Here is a 19,155-nt window from a genome sequence, read left to right as displayed (position 1 = left end):
TGTTAACTCTTCAAGAGCAGATGGGATAGCGAATGGCAGCTGGTTCTCCACACACAAGGCAGGTGTGCCTTCAAAACCCATTCTGAGGGTCAGAACCTGAGCCTATGATGTACTTTTCTGCAGACTGAACCCTTTTCTTAAGTCCACCCTTTAATGCAGGTGCACAACTACACTGAAGAATGCCCAAGCTTCTTCAAGCCAAGTGTATTCAAATGGCTTGGAACTTTTGAAGGCAAAGCCGAAACTAGGCATCAAGGGAATGGTTCACAGGCACCCTGGAAGTGCTGCCCCTCTACTGGGAACAGGGCTGGCTGGGTAGTACCACTGGGCTGCCAGGGAGCCTGGTGAAATCAGTCTCAAGATCTGCTGCCACCCACACTTCCAGCTCTGGGAATCGTGTCAGGTCACCAGGGAGCCCTCAGCCCACAGTCCCTGCTGAGCAGCTGGCAGTCCCAGCCTTGGGGCCTCACTGAAGCCGTGTCTGAGCTCCCTGCAGCTCAGAGGGGCTACAACACACGATCAACAGTCTGGACTTCAGTGTGGACAGAGCTGAGTATGGCATATCAGCCAAGATACACAGTCAAGTTTCCTTCCTATAAAGTGATAGCAGACACCTGAGCAGTTTAGGTGTTTTAAAAGACTCAGTTCATGCTTGCAAAGTGTTAAAAAGCTTTCACAATAGAGCTACTGTTCCAATGCATTTAACAAATGATTTTTCACTGCTTCAGATGCTGTTAATAAGTAAAACCCTGTCCAGGGCCAAAGAAAACACAATACTATATTCCTGACTGGAGAGGCATTGCTCTCACTCCAGTAGGGATGAACACACACATGCACACACATTAATGGTCTATTTTAGATACACTATGGTATTAATAACCACTGAGGTTCCTGAACAATACTGTCCATATGCAGGAAGATGCCCTGACACAGATCTTCACGTGTCACCCATCAGGAAGCTGGTAAAATTCTCACCAGTTTACACCAGGTGATGATCTTTCAGGCACTATGGTGGTCTCCAAATGTTTTGGAGACCTATGCAACTAGCACAGGACAGCATAATGGGATTAGAAGTAATGCAAGACAGCACAAGAGGAATTGTTACTGACATCAGGATTATTTTTTCAAGTTTCAAACATAGCTGATTTTGTGGCTAGGAACAAGGGAGGGGAGAAAAAGAGCAATTTATTTGGGAATCATTTAAAAAACAACAACAATCACCTCATCTCAAAAATCAGTGAAGTCAGTAACTAAAGCCAATTGAAAAAGTGAGATATAATCTGCATTCTGTAAAATATTTACATGACAAGATAAGCTATCTGCAAAAGGTTCAAAATCACCTATGTGTTAAGAATTACCTTCTTTCAGACCTAAAAAGATGAGCAGAATGTCATAACTACAGCAGTAGTATATCACGAAATAGCTTTATGTAGTCTGAACAAACTATAGGTTCATAAGCAGTAAGCCATAAATTTGAAATTCAGCTTTCTGTGTTCACTTATCCGACAGATCTATCTAATATGAGGGCTATAGGTGGTTTCAGAAAGGAAGAAATGCTCTGTAAGCTCATGATAATGAGTACATTTACACAATAGTTCATGCAAACTTCACAAACTCACAAATTCTAAGATGCACCAGTTAGTGAACATGAATGAATTAGTAGCTCATGCAGCTGTACAGTACACAGAAAGCTAAACATACTTACCCAACGGTATGCTATCTAGGTCTGTGTAAATAACAGCAAGAAGGAAACAAAAGCAACACTCCAATCAAAACATATCCATTTATAAAAAGAAATAAAACAAAAGTACCCAAATGTATTTTAAATTTCTTAATGTCATCTCATGAGAAGTAGAATAGATGCTGTAACAGACATGTCACTTTCAAAAATCACTAGCATGGTGATTGAACAGAATTGCATATTTAGAATTTCACATTCAGAAGTTAAAATTACAGCAAATTGTAAACACAGTCTTTTGTAGAAAAAACAAGCAGATTACTTGAATTTAAATGTCTCAATAATAAAAAACCCCTTCTTTATTTCCTACATTCCACTGCTGAGGGGATATACTTAAAAATGACATACATGCACACCAATTGTGAAACAGTTTAAGTGTAAGATGTTAAAATACAGCATCTATTCAGAAAAGAAATAGCCTAGAATGCCCAGTACAGCATGCATGAAAGGCAAACATGACATGCAGTTGACTATTTAGAATATAAGATGACAAAATTACCTTGCAAAGCATGACCCAGCAAAGCATCAAGCTCAGGATTTAATTCAGCTTTTTCTTTTAGCATATGAAACAGCAGTTGGTTTTGAGTAGCGCTAGTAATTTCTGTCTGTTTAAGACGTCCCTCAAGAACTTTAATCTGAGCTTCTTTCTGAGCTGCTTGGAGACCCTGGGAGAGAGAAAAAGAAAGAAAGAGAAAGATGAAACACACTTTATCACAACTGTTTTGCTGCAAAATGAGAATTGCCAAAACTTTTTAAAAACTACAAAAGACAAACAACATGTACATTGTTACCTCCCTCTCGCATCTTAAAGATCAGGTATCAACTAAAGGTCCTTTTTTAAAAAACAAGGAAACAAAAAAATCTTTTAAAGGGGCTTATTAAGCATTCATTTAACTTGTGTTCCTCAGACCCTGCATCTAGTGACTAAATTGGATGTGAATCACAAGCACAATTCATAGATCATTTGTGTTTATTTAAGAGTAGAAAGCATCTGAAGAAAGAAAAAAAGCGCCATCTTCATTTTTCACAAATAAGTACTTTTTAAAAATTATTACCTATGATAGCCTGTAAGAAGAAAAAAATAACCAAACCAAACAAAAAAACAAACATACACACACAAAAAAATTTAAAACCCCCACACCAACCACCACCACCAAACACCAACAACCACAGAACAGTAATCTGTCCTACAGAATCACTCAGCTTTTGCTGAAACATATTGTGGCCTAACTTAAGAGAGTCTATTCCCTAGATCCATGTTGTAGAAAATGTAGCCAAGGAAATTTCAGAGAACAGTTTCCCAATAGAAGAAACAGTAGGGAAAAACAAAGGTACAAAACTTCTCAAAGGCTCGTAGAATAACAGAGGAGTTTGAACACTAGCACTTGAGAAAGAAGTGCAGTACTATGGACTTACAAATTAGATTCTGATTTTATCGAAAAACTAAAACAACATTAATAAACACATTTTTCACGTGGAAACAACAACAGAATAGACAGCATGCATGACCAGTTTTGCAAGAAAACATACTTCAGGTTTTCTACACAGTAATTACTTATCAGAAAGAAGAGAAACACCTTCACATAACAGAGCTTATATCACGATAACGAGAAATTGTGAACAAAGTTAGAGACACTTCTCTCATATTAATTCTGCTGCAAGAAAAACTTTTTTGATTACCACTGAGTATGGCCTCTAACCAGAAAGAAAAACAGCAGCAAGAGCATATATGTGTGTACAGGGTTGCCAAATACTCCTTTTGAAAATATTGCTTCCCAATGCTTTCAGAAAAAGCCCATACTGCTCTATTCAGAAGCAAAAAGTTTGACTGAAGTATGCCATGCATTGGTATATTTGAAACACTCATATTTTTATGGAAATAGATGAGCCGGTCTTTAAAAAAAAATCTGAGCATTCTTCAGGCGCTTGTTGAAAAACATAGAACAACTTTATTTATTTGTTTACGAAAAGCTAGTGCTCTTATAAGAACAACATGAGGTAATTAGTGAAGTAGACCATACTGGTATTTGAAAAACAAGCAATGGATTGAAGGAGACAATGGATCTCAAGGGCCTTCGTGCTGAGAACCAGCGTGATTCAGTAGCATCGACTAGCTTTGTTTTGTCTAGCTTACTTTTCACAGCCATAAATTCACATTAGTTAGTACTGATGGCAGCACAGCTCTGCTCCTGGTTCCTGGCACACACATCTTTCACTTAATGCATTACCTTATTGATACCCATCGTGAGGAAGTGATCAAGCAAATATCGAGCTTCTGTCAAAGTGCAAGCATTAATCACTGCCGTTACATCCAGGGTCTCTCCTTCTTCCTACATGTGCAACAACAAAGACAGATAGTGAAAAATGCATAATTTTTTAATTCATTATGGTAATCAGAGAAGACAGAAAGTAAAGATGCTGCAACAGTCAGTTCACCCCCTTGGTACCTGTAAACCACGTCTGACAATTTTTTTGTACAAACTATCCCAAAACACCCCACAGTACAGACTTCCCAGTCTCTTCCAGTGCTTCAGTTCTCTTCTTATTAGAAAGCTCTTCTCAACCTCCAACTCAGACCCCTTCTTTCTACAAGCTAAGCTGTTCACAGTGGATGCAGAAATAAGTGCATTCCTTCAACCCCTGCAGCCTTCATGCATTCGAAGACTTCTCCCTCACTCTTTTCCTCATTTTTCCTCCAAGTATTCTCAGTCATTATTAAGCACTTTGATAGCCTCAAGTATTAAGCCTTTTGTGCTCACCACTTCACTGGTAAAGTCCTGTAACCTTGCACCATGCTGTCCAAAATTCAAGAAACCCTGATGAGAGTAAAAGCAGTAAAAGCTGCTGGCAAAGTAACATGTATTAAAGCACAGATTAGCTCAAGGTGGGAGAGGAGGAACTCAAGCACTGCCATATAAAAATACTGGTAAGCATTATAGTTCAGATTTCATGCTACCACAGGCCAAGAGAGATTGCAGGGGATGGATTCTTCCTCTGAGATTGTATACGATGTGATGCACATTATAAAAGTCTCCACATTTGGATTTTACTGCTTTCGGTAACATAAAATTTCTACATCAACTGCAGTAGACAACTTCCCTTTACTAGATTACTATTTAAGAAAAAAATAAAAAAAATAAAAGAAAATAAATAAATTCTAAACAAGCAACATGGCCTAAAAACTATCTTTAGTTACAGAAGGCCACTGTTCCATAATTGAAATATATTAAAATGCAATATAAAGAATTTATATGAATTCTTACATACAAAAATACTTAAGTATAAAAAACCAATACAAGGCAGTGTAAGTATATCAACAGCTACAGGAATATGATTCAAGCTGTTAGCCTTTAGTCCCAAGAATTCTATTAATTTAATGCCAGCAGAATAGAAAGCATCAGCTTTGACACTTAAATGCTTTGCAATCTTAACTTGCATTACACTATTGACATTAAAACTCAGATCTGAAAATTCAGTTGTATAAACACTCTTCATTTCAGATTTCAAAGTTTTCAGTAATTTTCATTTCCTGGTTCAATAATTATGTAGCCAAAACAAAATTCATTTCTAAATGAGAATATTTTCAAAGCTAACACGGTTGTTTTTCTTTTCTCCTTTTTACTATTTTTGCATTAATATTTGACCTACCTTTGCTTCTTCCATTTGCATAATGTTTGCTTGGCAGTCAGAAATGCTGTCATTAATGTAGTCTATGTTTGCAGTTAGTGATTCCATTTCTTCATTTATATTTTGGACATTTCTATCTACTTCACTGCCACCCCCATCCTTGATGAGCTTCTCCCTTCGCTTTGAAAGCTTTTCTCTTCTTTTTGTAAGTTCTTCACGTTGCTATTATCCACAAAGACATAATATTACATAAAAAGGAATTAGTAAACACTCCACAGCATTTTAACACATATTTGTTTTCTTTTCCTTGCTATACTTTAACATAGAATGATACACAGGTGTATATTATTCCATTAATGTCCTTTTTATTTCTTACTAAGCACAACAATCCCACAGTTCAAGTGCTTACTGGTGTTGTTTAGAGCTTCTTCGTTGACTGCAATGGATTCCAATTGTTTTGCCCATGCCACCACCACAGCAATTCATGTACAGCAAAAATAAATGCTCTCTCTCTATTTAATACGACAAAAGAGCCAGTGTTCAGCAGATCACCCACCGTAAGTAACCTGTTCATATCTGCCTCCATATTGGAAATGGTCATCCTCTGCATAATGATATCAGTCACTCTGCGTTCAAGCAGTTGCCACTTCATCCTGGCTGCCCGTGAGGAGTAAACTCTACTTGTCACTGCTTTCCGCTGGTATTTCCTTCTGTGGTAAATTCAAGAGAAACATACAACTAAGTCTAAAGCAGACCAATTACACATTTGAACATGGAAATGATCAGGCCAGAATATTTTTCACAGGCAACTTAAAAATTTCTTCAAGTTTTTCATTGCACCAGATGGCTAACTGCACCCAGCCCTGAACTGTACTGCACTTAGTATGTTGTATTTGAAAAACAGGTATCAAACGCTGTGGCATCTTGTATAATGCACTATTGAAATCAGATGCCACCTGAGAGTTTGTCCCTGTTTAACAAGGAGATCTGCTTCAAATCACGGTAGAAGACCACCAGCAAACCTAATATATTAAATTGCGTTTTCTAACAAGGTTTTTTTTTTTTGTACTCAAGAACACGGCAGGCACTGGCCCGGCAAGGCATTTCTCTTTAAGGACAGATTAACTCCGTTTTGAAATTTTAGGGTTTCTTAATGTGATTTGCCCTTTAATGCCATTTTACATTATTCCACAGTCTTAAACCCACAAAACTCAGGTTGTATTTGATAATGGTAAAATGCCTGTTTTGTGAGCATTACATGACAGCAGTTTGAAAAATTACTACTGCAATATGTATCATCACAAGTTTATCTGCTTGAAAAATCCATGCAATTTTCAGTTCTCTTAAGAAAGTATAAACAGTTTTGATTCTTACCCTGTTCCATTTGTTGCAGTTACAGATAACGCTTGAACCCTTGCAACAGGAATTCTCATCTTCTGCTGTGCTGCTGTTCTTGAACCATCATGCTCGACTGATGAGCTAGAACTTGGTTCCTGTATAGGATGCTCAGGCAGACTCAATTTTCGACTTACTTTTCCTGCCACTTTATCAGACAGAGGCCTTACTTGCCGACGAAGGGCTGTGACCTAAAACAGAGTGCAAAGACATGATTACCTCTCCACAATACTGTGTTCCAAGTTATTGCAATACAATATCATTCTGTTTTCAAAGATACATTACTGTTTCACCACAGTACCTCTTCAGTTTTGCGACGCAAGATAACTTCTTGATTCCTTTTCTGAGCTTCCAGAAGCTTGAGCTGATGCTGTGAAAAAAATACAAGCAGCACGTGGTTTTTTTTCCATTATCTGCCACAAGGACTGTATTGCGTAAACAAAACAAAAAAAAATACAAAACAAACAAACAAACAAAGACCTTTACACACTAATACAAGTTTGCAAAATTTTTGTGACATGAAGAGATCAAGTCATAGCGGTTTCTTGGTCTTTCTAGGACAAAATGAAAATAAGCATTTCACCATATCTATTCTCTACCAAAAATAATACCTGCATGCACTTAAAGTTGCAACAACAGTTTTGCAAAAATTAACTAATAAAATAATACTGAAATACATATTCAATAAGTCTCCTATTTTCTGTTGCAGTTATCATCTGAAGCTAGAAACTAAGCTATCATAGAAGTCAAATCAAATTATGTGCATTTCATCTGGTCAAAATATAAAGGTACATGGCAGTCCCAGTGAATGTGTGTACACATTGTGTGCCTGCAAGTAGATGCACACATCATAATGGCAGATGCATATTGCAAATGAAAGTTCTTTATCTGTCAAATCACCTCTCGTTTGCGTTGCTCCTTTTTAAGCTGCGCAATCTCTCTGTTTCTTCTAGACTCAGTCATTCTAGCTTTCTCCTGCTCTTCTTTCATTTGTTTCATCAAGCGAACCTGTAAAGACATCATCACTTAGAAAAAGCTCTTTACACTGAAGTGGTGTTCCCTGCCCTCACTCAGTTTCTCATTCAAGTTGCCATCTTCCAGTATATTACATACTTTTAGCAATTTACCTCCTCCATCTAAGTGTCTTCTTCACTAAGTGCTGAATAACAGCTAATAAGCAGTGCAAGCTTCTCCATGTTTGATACTGTAACTTCTGTTCATTAAACCTTTTTAGGTTTCCTCTCTCCCTGGAATAGCCTAGTCTTCATATCTTTTCTCTTTTCAGACTTCTGAGCAGCTGACAGCAAAAACAAAGTTATCTGGCAGATAAATGCACAGGAGATTTCAGCCCATTTTTCAGTAAATACTCATTGTACGACACTGCAATATACTGAAATATACCTTGGTTTTCTTCATCTCTGTCACCTCCTGCTGCAATTTCTTCAGTTGCTTTTCATATTGAGACTGATTTTTAAGCAATCTTGCATGTTCCTTTTGTGCTGTTTGAAGCCTCTGCAGTTCTTTGTTCATGGCTTGGAGTTTCTTTTCATATTCTGATTTGATTTTTTTTGCCTTTTCTTCTGAATAGGTCTCTACAGAACCTAGAGCAAAACAGAGTTCTTTTGTTCAGGATATTTTTACTTTGGCAGCCACAGAGAGGACTGCGTCCTCTGCTTTCAGCAATGTCTGCAAAATCTTTGAAAAATTTAATTTGTCACTAGCTCCTGTCACTTGCACTGTTTTGAGCTTTCCACCTTGTATGACTTTATGGATAACAGATCAAGTATTAATACTTTGCTTCTGATTTCTTTGCACTAGACAGCAAATATCTGAGTACCTGAAGACACGGATACACACATGCTTGGCAACACATGTGCACAAGATCATAGCAACAGTCTCAAGAGCCATCAAACCTAGTATCCCTTTTCCGGCACTAGTCAAAAGGGAAGGTCTAAGAAAGAATAAGGGAACAATGAAAGTATCTAAAGTACATAACTATAAGGCATATATATTTTTAAAAAGAAAGAAATAAACAAAACACTTCCTGCAGTACTCTCCCAAGGTTCAACTATTTATGGCTTAGGATTCCATGAGCCAGAGTCAGTTTTTCATCTCAGTACAATGGCATATTCAAAGAAGCTTGGTCAGTAAAACACCTCTGCAAGGCCACTGATCCTGGTTCTCATTTTTATGCAAATCAAAAGAAAGGAGAGAGGGAGGAACAGTAAAGTACTTTTAATTCAGGAACTATCTCAAGGACTATGTTAAAATGAAAGCTCCTAGAAATTTGAAAATAAATGCTTATTCAACCAAATGAAATACCCAGTAGTAGCAGTATCTTTTCTTTAAAAAAAACCTGTCAGTTCTGGCAGAAACTAGAATGAGTGAAATATGATTCATTGGCATTGTGACTACAAACTGTTCTCTGCAATTTCTTACCACATTTGAGAAAAAACAAAAGGAATTAGCAAACAATTCAATTTTAGTATCTTACACAACCATCTAGGTTTAAATGATTTTGTACTTCTTACCCAAGTTTTGAAGAACCTGATCTCTTTCAAGCTGAGTGTCTCGAATCTTATGTTGTAGCATCATCAGTTTCTCTTCATATTGTCTTTTCAGTGTTTGCAACCTTCGCTGGCTGTTCTCTAGCTCATCTATCAGTTTCTGCTTAATAGCTATTTCACAGGTGATATTTGCCAAGTCAGCTTGATAATTTTCTAAAATAAAGAGATTTGAGTGATTAAAAATTAAGACTTCTGTTAAAGTAACAGTGAGAGTCACATAACTATAGATAACCCCTTCAATGTTAGGGTCATTTTCTGACATGTAAATTATGCATCAGAGAATTCTACACAAAGCATAATGCAGCAAATGGAACTATTATCTGATTCATGATAAAGTTTCCTCCTTAAACACTCTCCCCATCCTAGAACTGGGAAAGAGGTAGAGAAAGATCACACTCATTGGATCCCAGCTGCCTGTATGTTGTAATTCCTCACATTTAAATCTCCGCATCAGCAATCTGTCCTTCCCCATGCAAAAGCTGCACAGGCTATGAGACTTCAATCACATTTCAGGGCTGGAGAATAACTGCCATTCATAAATCCAGGAGATTATAAAAGGAAAATTTGACTGCTAGCAGACTCCAAGGGGAGACTTTCTCTCCTTTAGTTCATAAAAAAATACAGGCAAAATTCTGAGAAGAGAGGATCCAACTTGATGATGGAAGTGGAATGATGAAGAGCGTGAGAAAAATAGGAAGAAAAAGGACTAACCCACGCAAATTTATAAAAGTTTAATTCATTTCCTTAGTCAATTATGTCCTTTTCTGGTTTAAGATTATGTGTTCCACAATAAAGATGTCAGTTGAAGATTTTTCTTTTTAGGTCCTGCAACTCCTGCTAATAGTTTGTGTGACTCACAAACAAGAGGGAACCAACTGACTCAGTTTGTCTATTTGGCCCGACTCAGGGAATTGCTGGTGATGCTGCCTCTCACTCCAGTGATTCTAATTTGCAGATCACATGTAAGCCAGCTGTGATAACATTATCACCTTGACAATTAGTCCTGGGACATAAAAATAGCCCAGTACTTAAACCTTACATTTTGGATATTATAACTAAGGAAGAAATGTGTTATCAAACACCCAATGGCCTCTGGTCAATTTTAAAGCCAGTACAGGAATACTTGTTCAGTGTATATTACATGTCTTAGCACTACAACTAGACACACAATCCGCAGAGAATTATGGACAGTGGTTTGACAGCATGCTATCTTGCCTACCAAAACCCAAGGAATGACAGATAGTACTTGTAAAATACTACAAAATATTGCACTGACATCACCTTTTTCATCAGAGTCAGAATCTGATTCATCTGAGCTTTCAACAACTTCCATGTCATCTTCATCCTCATCATCTTCCTCTTCTTCATCCTCACGATCACTTGCTTCCTGAACTTCCTCCTACAAAATGTACCAAACAGAAAGATGTTGAAGGACACCCACATTTTTCCAGCCCCTAATCACTTGTGACTATCACTGTGAAGCCACAGTATCCATCTGACCCATTCCTAATTTCCTTCCTGTAACCTTGTAAATCTTTAAACAGGCAATGAACAAATAAACCAAACACTTCTAAATACTTACTGCTTCCATTTCATTATTCTCTCTCTCCGAAGTGCCTTTTTCATCTCTCTTCTCCTGCTCGTTATCTGTGTTATCCTCTTTAACACTAGCAGAAGAGGTACAGATACAAAATATTCACAAACTGAAATGGCATGCAGTTCACATCCCCCAAAACAATAAATTGTAATTCCAAATAAAGATGAAAACCAAAGTGCAGTTAGACAAAGGCACGAGTGTTGGGCATGGGTAAAACACAACTTCCAAACTCCCACACATAGTAAAACAATGCTTAATTACTCTTAATCTTAGCTTGCAAAATAATATTGATGATTAGCACATTGGATTAAGGCATACTGCACGACTGGGACAATTAGTATACACATCTTCATAAACTACAGCAGCATTCATTTCGCATGGAAGTTGCAGTGTACCCAGAATAGCTTTTACAAAACAAGTGAAGAACATTTTGTGTAAGTACAACATACATTACATGTATTACTACACTGTCAAGCTATAAGAGAGCCTGCCTACTGTGCTTACAATAATATGAAAATTTATGTATAAGTGTTAAATGCCACCTAATTTATCATAATACAGCTACTCTTTTGATCAGTTATTTACTTTGACATCAAAGGAATGCTCAAAATAGGCAATGATACAACATAGGCCATCAAGAAATACTGATTTTTTGCAATAGGACTGTCTGTCTCAAAAAGAAACTTTTCCCAACTAGTAAGATTTCTTTTTAGTATGTTTCCATGCTGATTTTTTTTCCCCAGACTATGGCTGAAAACTTATTTGAAAGTCAAGCATCTCTATATTCTTTCCTTTCTTGGCAACCTGAACTGTAGTGATGGCTTATACAAATTACAGCAGGGCTTTGTTCTGTATTGTTTTAAAGGTTTGGTGTTTTAGCCATTAGGAGGAGTTTTAACATTTTTTAAATGCTACATGTGCAAAACCTGAACCATCTGCTACAGATGGGAAATCATGATAAAACAGGGCTAGACACTATAGAGGGTAATCATGAAAAAATGTGGTTATGATTGCGTGATGTGGAATCCACCTCAACAAACTTCAGCATCATAAAAGTTTGGCAATTCACGTGCTGTCCCTGATCAGGCAGGGCAACTAGAAATGCACATCTTCCTCCATTGACACCAAGAGGAGCTCGGACTCAAAGTCCAGCTCTTAGATAAAACCAATACCCAGTGCAGTGATGGGAAACGTTCAGTAATTTGGCAAGTGACACCTAAAAAACCCACCTTTTGCTTAGACCATCTGAATCCATGCAACAGCCAGGGAGGCTGGAAGTAAAAAGCCTAATAACCAGATTTGTACAGAAAACAAATGCCCACAGGGAACACTGAACCACACAATCTCATTTCCACAGACTCTTGTCTCAGCCCACAACAGGTTCTTTTTTATGTTGGTTAATAAGCTTAAAAGATAGCAGATCTTAGCTGCAATCTTCATGCAGATTGAGGCAAATCCCCAGTTCCCCTCTGCCTGCACACAGCATGGAGTTCACCACCACAGAGCATTTTGTTCTGTCTAATAAAGGGGAGAGACAGGAGGAAGGAGAGCCAGCAGCTCTCCCAGGCAGAACAGCACTGCTTAATTTGTGTGCTACCGAGCTGTGGATTCACAACATCTGCCTGAATTCAGTGGGTATCAAAGCAGACAGCTGAAACATAACAGCTGCTACTTTCATTTTCAAGGACAGTATATTTCATTTTTAAGAGCCCTCAACTTAACTGCTCTCTCTGACTAACATGTGCTTTGGCTGAAGCTGAATGGAAGGAATGGCTTCAGCCACACTTTTCAAAATAAAAGCAGCAGACTTAGCTGAGGTGTGAAGGATCAAGACCTTCTTGATCTCACATGCCAAAATTATTATTGTTGTATATTGCCTGCTATACGTTTTATACCATATGAGCTACAGTGCCTTCCTCCTGCCTTTCATGCCATACAGGCCATGCAAGAAAGAAATTCTGCTGCAATTCCCAAATGCACCACCTCCCCACAAATGCCTGCTCAAAACTGTGCAATCCCAGAGTCAACCTCAATCCCACAACAGAGGCTGCTTCCAGTTAAAACACTTGTTTAAAGTCAAAACACAGGAAAGAAGTTTGAAACTTCAAATTAGCTACTCTTGAAGTACCTATGGATCTGCCCAACTTCTTTTCATGTATGACAACCAGTTAATTGAAATGACAGGTAATTAAAAACCTGGGAAATATTCCAACCTTCTTTCTTCTTGACTGCTTTCCTCAAGTTTCTGTAGCCTTCAAAAGCACGAGGTACAGTATTGGAAGGCCAAGCCAATGAAGGACAAACCAGACAGTGAAAAGCAAAAGTGATAAGAAGGTAAAAAAAAATGATATATATGAGCTTGTGGAGTTTAAAACGGAATTTTAAAAGATACCATCAAGAGACAACGAGTAGTAAAAAGGCAATACATTTTGCACAGTTGGAAAGTAAACAGAAAACAAAGAAGCAGCATTTGTAGGTTAACTAATCTGTCACTGTCAAGTATTGTATATTCAATTTACATTACGGAAGAAGTTTTAAATATAGAAAATATATTTCACTTTGGGAATTATTTCTAACACAGGCTCAAAAAACCTTAGTTCTAGAAAAAGCTCTCTCTTTTGCCACTTAAAATTGGCAGGTAACATACCAAAAATGGCAAGAAGTACTGCCATTGAATCAAAGTTATAGATCCTCAGGAATACATCAGGAAAAAAAACAATGCACTACTTTTGTATATGCTGATAACATATTGTAATATAAAATAGTAATGAGAACTTTTTATTACTAATATTCTAAAACATATATTCTGAATATAATTCATACAAAAATCTTTAAACTGCATTTATTTTTTTGTTTGGGGTTTTGTTGTTTGTTTTTAAATAAAAAGCAAAAACCAGTTTATTTTTATGGGATTCAAAAAAAGTACATGCCAATGATTGCTTGTTATTTTTTAATAAATTAACAAAAATATGCATCAGAAGCAATGAGATGGATAAAGTGTTAGTATTTTTACTTGTGCTTTTTCCTGTTGAACAAATGTGGATGTATCAGTAAATAACTTTCTGCATGACATATACGAGTGTAGAGATGGCTTGAATTTCAACAACTACTGAAATTGCTAAATGTTCTCATTATGAGCAAGTTTTGAGCAAGAGCTTTTGCTGCCTTTTGACCTTATACTGCCTGTCATCCTCTTTCAGTATCAGCTAGGACTTAACATGCTGAACCCTATGTAATTTTAACACTAATTTAGGTTAACAAAGGTTAGGGAAATCAAAAGATAACAGTCAAAAAAGGCTACCAGGTATATAAGGCTGACAAACAATTGGAAAGGACATGGGAGGTTTGCCCTGGGGCTTCTGGTGAGTAGGTCACACGGTGGGACACTCCAACCAAGCATGTCAGTATTTCAGCAGGAAAAACATTACTGCTGTGTGAACTGTTTCTGATAAACTTTATGACAGATGCTTATTAAAGGCTACAGATATATAGCAGTACATACCTGCTGCGCATTCAGAAACTGGCTCTTAGATCTTCAGGCTAGCTCACAGCTATTTAGATAAGTTGCATGTATTTGAAATCATGCACCTTTCATCATACTGACGCGCAACCAGGAAACAAACAGATCAAGAAAGGTGCAGATGGAGCAGAACTAGTAACCAGGCTTACCAATCCCATTTTAATAGGAAAAGGCTAGTTAGACAAGTCTAAAAGAGCAGCACCCTAAAAGTAAATAGGACAGTAAAAGCAGCTAAATGCCTGTAGAAGACAGAAGTAGAGCAAAGAATCCCTACTAACAGGGTGAATCATCCCTGTGCAATATATTATATTAGTATACCCATTGCCAATTCCTGAAATTTCAATACAATAAAAATTTACAGTGCTATATCATGTACACAGGCTTTGCATTTCATTAATTAGATACAAGCACTCTGCAGGTAACAGGTATAAGAGGCTCTATGCATAATCCCTCAAATTCTAACATTTCTTAGCTTCTAAGGAATTTTTCTCTTACCATATGCACCTCAGAAATTTATAAATATTTATTACAAAGCAGTCTACAGATGGGCCAGTAGATAGATTCAAACCTTACCAGAACTTTGAAGAATATGATCCCATTCTAAAGAACACAAAACCTGCTTAAAAATGGAGGCTGGATAATCCAGAGGTCTCTTCCAACTTAAATTTTATATGGCCTCTAATTTTATAGAAAACTGAGCTCAAAAATAGTTTGTGGTAAGTTAGTCCCTACTTCTAGGTCAGACCACTCGGATATCCCATTCATAAGATTACTGTCCTGGTGTGAGCAAGTGTGATTGGACACAGAAGCTACTTTCAGATAAGAAAGAACAAAATGAACAAGCATGTGTTCTTACTTGCTACATTTTTAAAGTCATTATCTCCTACAATAAAAGACATTACTCAATATATCTAATAACCTTTAGCTGTTTTGTGGTCACAATCTTGTCTGCTACCTAATACTCAGGCCCCAGTCTAACAAATGGGGCTCTAAGGCTGTATTTAAATGCCTGCTTGAATATGAAATGTGTTGAAACATATTACACAAAACCAAATCTCTTTGTTCTTGCATTTACAGCTGAAAAACATTAAAATGCCCAGCTGAAGAGAGGTCAGAACATTCTGCTATTTTCATTTAATATTTCCATCATCCCCTTAAGTTCCTATAAACATGAGACATAAAATCTATCAAAATACCCATAAAAGTACAAGAGTTTCCTGAAAAATCATACACAAAGGAAGAATCTAGTTGCTACTACAGTAAGTGTTCTCTACAAGCATCAGACATTTGTGTGGTGAATAGATTTATAGATATAGGACCTCAAATTGCAGATATCACTAACTCAAATCCAGTTTATATTCCAACTATATTTCAGGCTTATACTACTTTAGTTTTAACTTGTGGAAAAAGTCTGAAGGGGCATTAATAAAAGGAGTAATAGAAGTATGGAAAATAACTAACAGGATCAGCCTCAGAGTACACAAACAGATCCTTGCTGCACTAACTGCTGTCTGAACAGGCATTTATATCCATGTCTATGAGTATTTTAGTAGATGAGAAGTTGGATAGCAAAAACCAGCAAAGCATGATGTTGCAGAAAATTAGGAAACAAAATCAAAAACATTCATAAAAGTAGGAAGATAAAGAAAAGAAGCCATTCCAAGGTCTACCAAAGAAATCCCAGCTATTCAGAGTATCTTTTCTTCAGAAAGCTGCTTCAGTTTTGACATATGGTAGATAAAAAAGTTTATAATTTTTGGTTTTGAAAACTTCTGTTGAATTTCAGATGCATTTTAAATTAAAAAAAAAAAATAAAAATCAAGATTTATGGACACCTGTGCTTTTACCACCGGCCATAGCTACATAGAAAAAAAATCATTACAACAGAGACATTACAAATACTGCATACTTCACTGGAAGAAAAGATGCAAAACACTTAACTCCAGTTTGTAAAAGGGTTTGAAGAAACAGCAGCTTAGGATCCAAACTCACACAGCAATAACAAATTAATTTTAAATTCTCGGTGGTTAAAAAAATACATCTCTTTACTAAGAAAGAAAAAACAAGTAGCATTAAAATTCATACACCACCTCTTTTTCTTTTTCCTTTCTTTTTTTTTCAGCTTTTCTAGATCCTTCTTGGCTATATCTAGGATTTCCAATGTCTCTTTCTCTGAAGAAAGCATAGAAGCTGAAAATGCTGATGGTCCACCAAAGTACGTGGATCTTGTTGAAGCTCTTGACAAGTTGCGTCGAAGATTTTCATTCACTGCTTCACTTTCTAATAATTTTGCTCTTTTAAAAAAAGGGGGAAAAAATTGCAGACCACAAATCACAAGTATTGCTAATGTTTGAGACAAATACTCTTTAACATCTAGAACTGCAATGCATTAACTTCAATCTAAAAAGAAACTGCAAACCAAGTTGATGTCTTACAAAATACAAGTGCAGTAAATCCCTTGATGAGACCATTTTACAGAATGGTTATGTATACTGTACATATATTGTATACCCGAGACAGGATATATAGAAATGCTAAGGGCTGTATAAATACACACAGACATACGTACAGATAAATATCTGCATGGGCTGTATGTGTATACACATTACACAAAAGCTCTAACACTAGCTTGGAATAGGCCAGATAATATTTGTTGCATGATACATCTCCAAGAAAGAGAAAAAAATACCTAAAATATTTAATACTTTTTTTTTTTAATTTGAAAGGAAGACAGATACACTTTATTGTTTAAAAAAAAAAAAAAAAGTAGCAAGTACTTTCTCAGTATTATCATTTATATACAAGGTTACAAAGACAACAAAAGAGTTTTCCATGTTTTGCTGCCCTTTGTGCAACAATATCAAGTCACCATTTTTATTTAGGCAACATCTTACTTTCATTTTTATTGTCACCTTCATCTTTAACATCTTAATTTTCTGTGGCCAAGAGCAACACCAGTTGATCTTAGAAACTGAAAGACCATTGTTCTAAATTCATCCTCACACAGGAAAACAGCTGAAGTATTTACTTCCAAACACTACGTTTTGTTTGTTTAATAAAAAATGTTCAAATACATATCATGCAAGTACCTGAGGTCTTCAATTTCTTTGATATAATTATGAATCATGTTGCTAATTTCTTCATTTCCTTCTCCTTAATGGACAAAGAAGAAAGGGAAGGTGGACAGAAGAGAAAGATTGAGAAAGGACAATAACAGTATAAATATCTGAATACAGTTACAAGGCACAAGGTACTAGCAAAGAGAAACAGTCATATGGGCTGTAGGTTTTGATTTTATCTGATTTATAAAATACATTTCCTCTTTAAGCTGCATTAAGTTTCTGATTCCTCTGTGCCATATGATCAGGATTATTACACATAACTTTTTCTAGTACATTTGTTTTCCATATTAGCAACTTTTAACAATGCATGTACCATAAATCAAACAGTGCACAAGAGAACAATGAAGTCATGGTCAATTGGTCAATTATTCTATGAGGTGAAAAGCAAGCCAACATTCACTTATCTGTGTCCATGTCCTCACCCTAAGCAAAATAACTAAGCCCATGTATAGCTAAGCACACGAGTAATTCCTATCCAAAAGTATTATTTCACATTTCATGTTGTTCGTAGTCCTAAATAAATGGGCAGATCAGGGCACCAAACTATTTCTATTAATGGAATTCTCCAGATCGGAGCCTAGCCCTGCCCAAGCAGGTCCCACATTACTGTTACAAAGGGACCCATGAAGAAAGAACACAGAAATTATTGAAGTTCATTAATTTATTAAGCCGTTTACACACAAGCACAACGTACCCACCACATACCTGCTCTGGCCAGCACTTGGTTGGCCTGATCACTCATAAGTTGCGTTATTCTGGCTCTCAGTGCATCCACAGTCTCTTGCATTGCTTTAATTCTAACACGCAGGTTATTGTTTTCTGTTTGCAGCATTGCATTTTCATGAAACATGTCATTGATGCTTTCGACACCTTCTTCATCTATAATCCTTTTACCCTTAAGAAAGTAAAGGCATTTTATTACTAATAAAGGCTGATCTACACATGAAAAATGTTTAACTTGGCAAAGGCAATTCACAGATTTATTTCTATTCCACGTAGACACTCAGAGCAAAAGATAATCTTCTCTCAAAAAGTTTAAAAACCATGGATAAATAGATAGTTTTCAAATCATTGATGTCTGGCCAACATTTTAGGATTTGAGTCCTGTATAATTCCATCTTAGTCTGAAATACAAGCTCTTGAAGAGGTTAAGAAATGGAAAGAGAATCCTCTATCAAATTAGGATACCATCTCAAGGATAACAATGTAGGAGGACACTTTGGTAGCCACGTTTATTGCTCAAAACATTATTTTTTTTAAATTTCAGGAAGAAATGGGCATTGTGTTGTATGAGTATTCACCTTATATAAATTCAAATCTATTTTTAAAACACAAATTGTTTTAGCTTCCCGCTAAGCCTTTAAAAGCCATACACAATTACTGTTCACATCCATTTATGTACCAATCTAAATTGTGGTCATTATTGCTTTGGAAGTGACTATTTCTCATTACTGAGCATGACAAGGTCAATTTTTGCCATTCAAAAAGCAAATAGCATGCAGAACCTGTTGATGTCACTGGCATTCATTTATGTATCTTTTCTCTAGGGATACAATCTAAGTTTTCTAAAAATGTTTGGTAATCACTGG

At 36.5% G+C, this 19,155-nt stretch overlaps 1 protein-coding gene across 1 annotated transcript in view; it reads right to left on the bottom strand.

Moving 5' to 3' along the window:
* Window positions 1-19,155, bottom strand: part of KIF21A (kinesin family member 21A) — a gene marked incomplete at both ends in the record, with an annotated part of 90,992 nt that overhangs the window by 24,576 nt on the left and 47,261 nt on the right. The window contains 16 exons of the mRNA XM_080343921.1: window positions 1,706-1,726; window positions 2,238-2,403; window positions 3,967-4,068; window positions 5,387-5,587; window positions 5,922-6,075; window positions 6,740-6,951; window positions 7,062-7,130; window positions 7,661-7,768; window positions 8,162-8,361; window positions 9,292-9,480; window positions 10,609-10,726; window positions 10,910-10,994; window positions 13,138-13,176; window positions 16,535-16,738; window positions 17,534-17,597; window positions 18,272-18,461. Of these exons, the coding sequence (XP_080200047.1) occupies window positions 1,706-1,726; window positions 2,238-2,403; window positions 3,967-4,068; window positions 5,387-5,587; window positions 5,922-6,075; window positions 6,740-6,951; window positions 7,062-7,130; window positions 7,661-7,768; window positions 8,162-8,361; window positions 9,292-9,480; window positions 10,609-10,726; window positions 10,910-10,994; window positions 13,138-13,176; window positions 16,535-16,738; window positions 17,534-17,597; window positions 18,272-18,461 (2,122 nt within the window). The remainder of the gene's footprint in view (window positions 1-1,705; window positions 1,727-2,237; window positions 2,404-3,966; window positions 4,069-5,386; window positions 5,588-5,921; window positions 6,076-6,739; window positions 6,952-7,061; window positions 7,131-7,660; window positions 7,769-8,161; window positions 8,362-9,291; window positions 9,481-10,608; window positions 10,727-10,909; window positions 10,995-13,137; window positions 13,177-16,534; window positions 16,739-17,533; window positions 17,598-18,271; window positions 18,462-19,155) is intronic.

Source organism: Nesoenas mayeri, assembly GCF_963082525.1.
Source record: "Nesoenas mayeri genome assembly, chromosome: 1".
NCBI classification, from domain to species: Eukaryota; Metazoa; Chordata; class Aves; order Columbiformes; family Columbidae; genus Nesoenas; species Nesoenas mayeri.
Note: the sequence above shows the minus strand (reverse complement) of the source record. Positions and strands in the feature narration are given on the sequence as shown.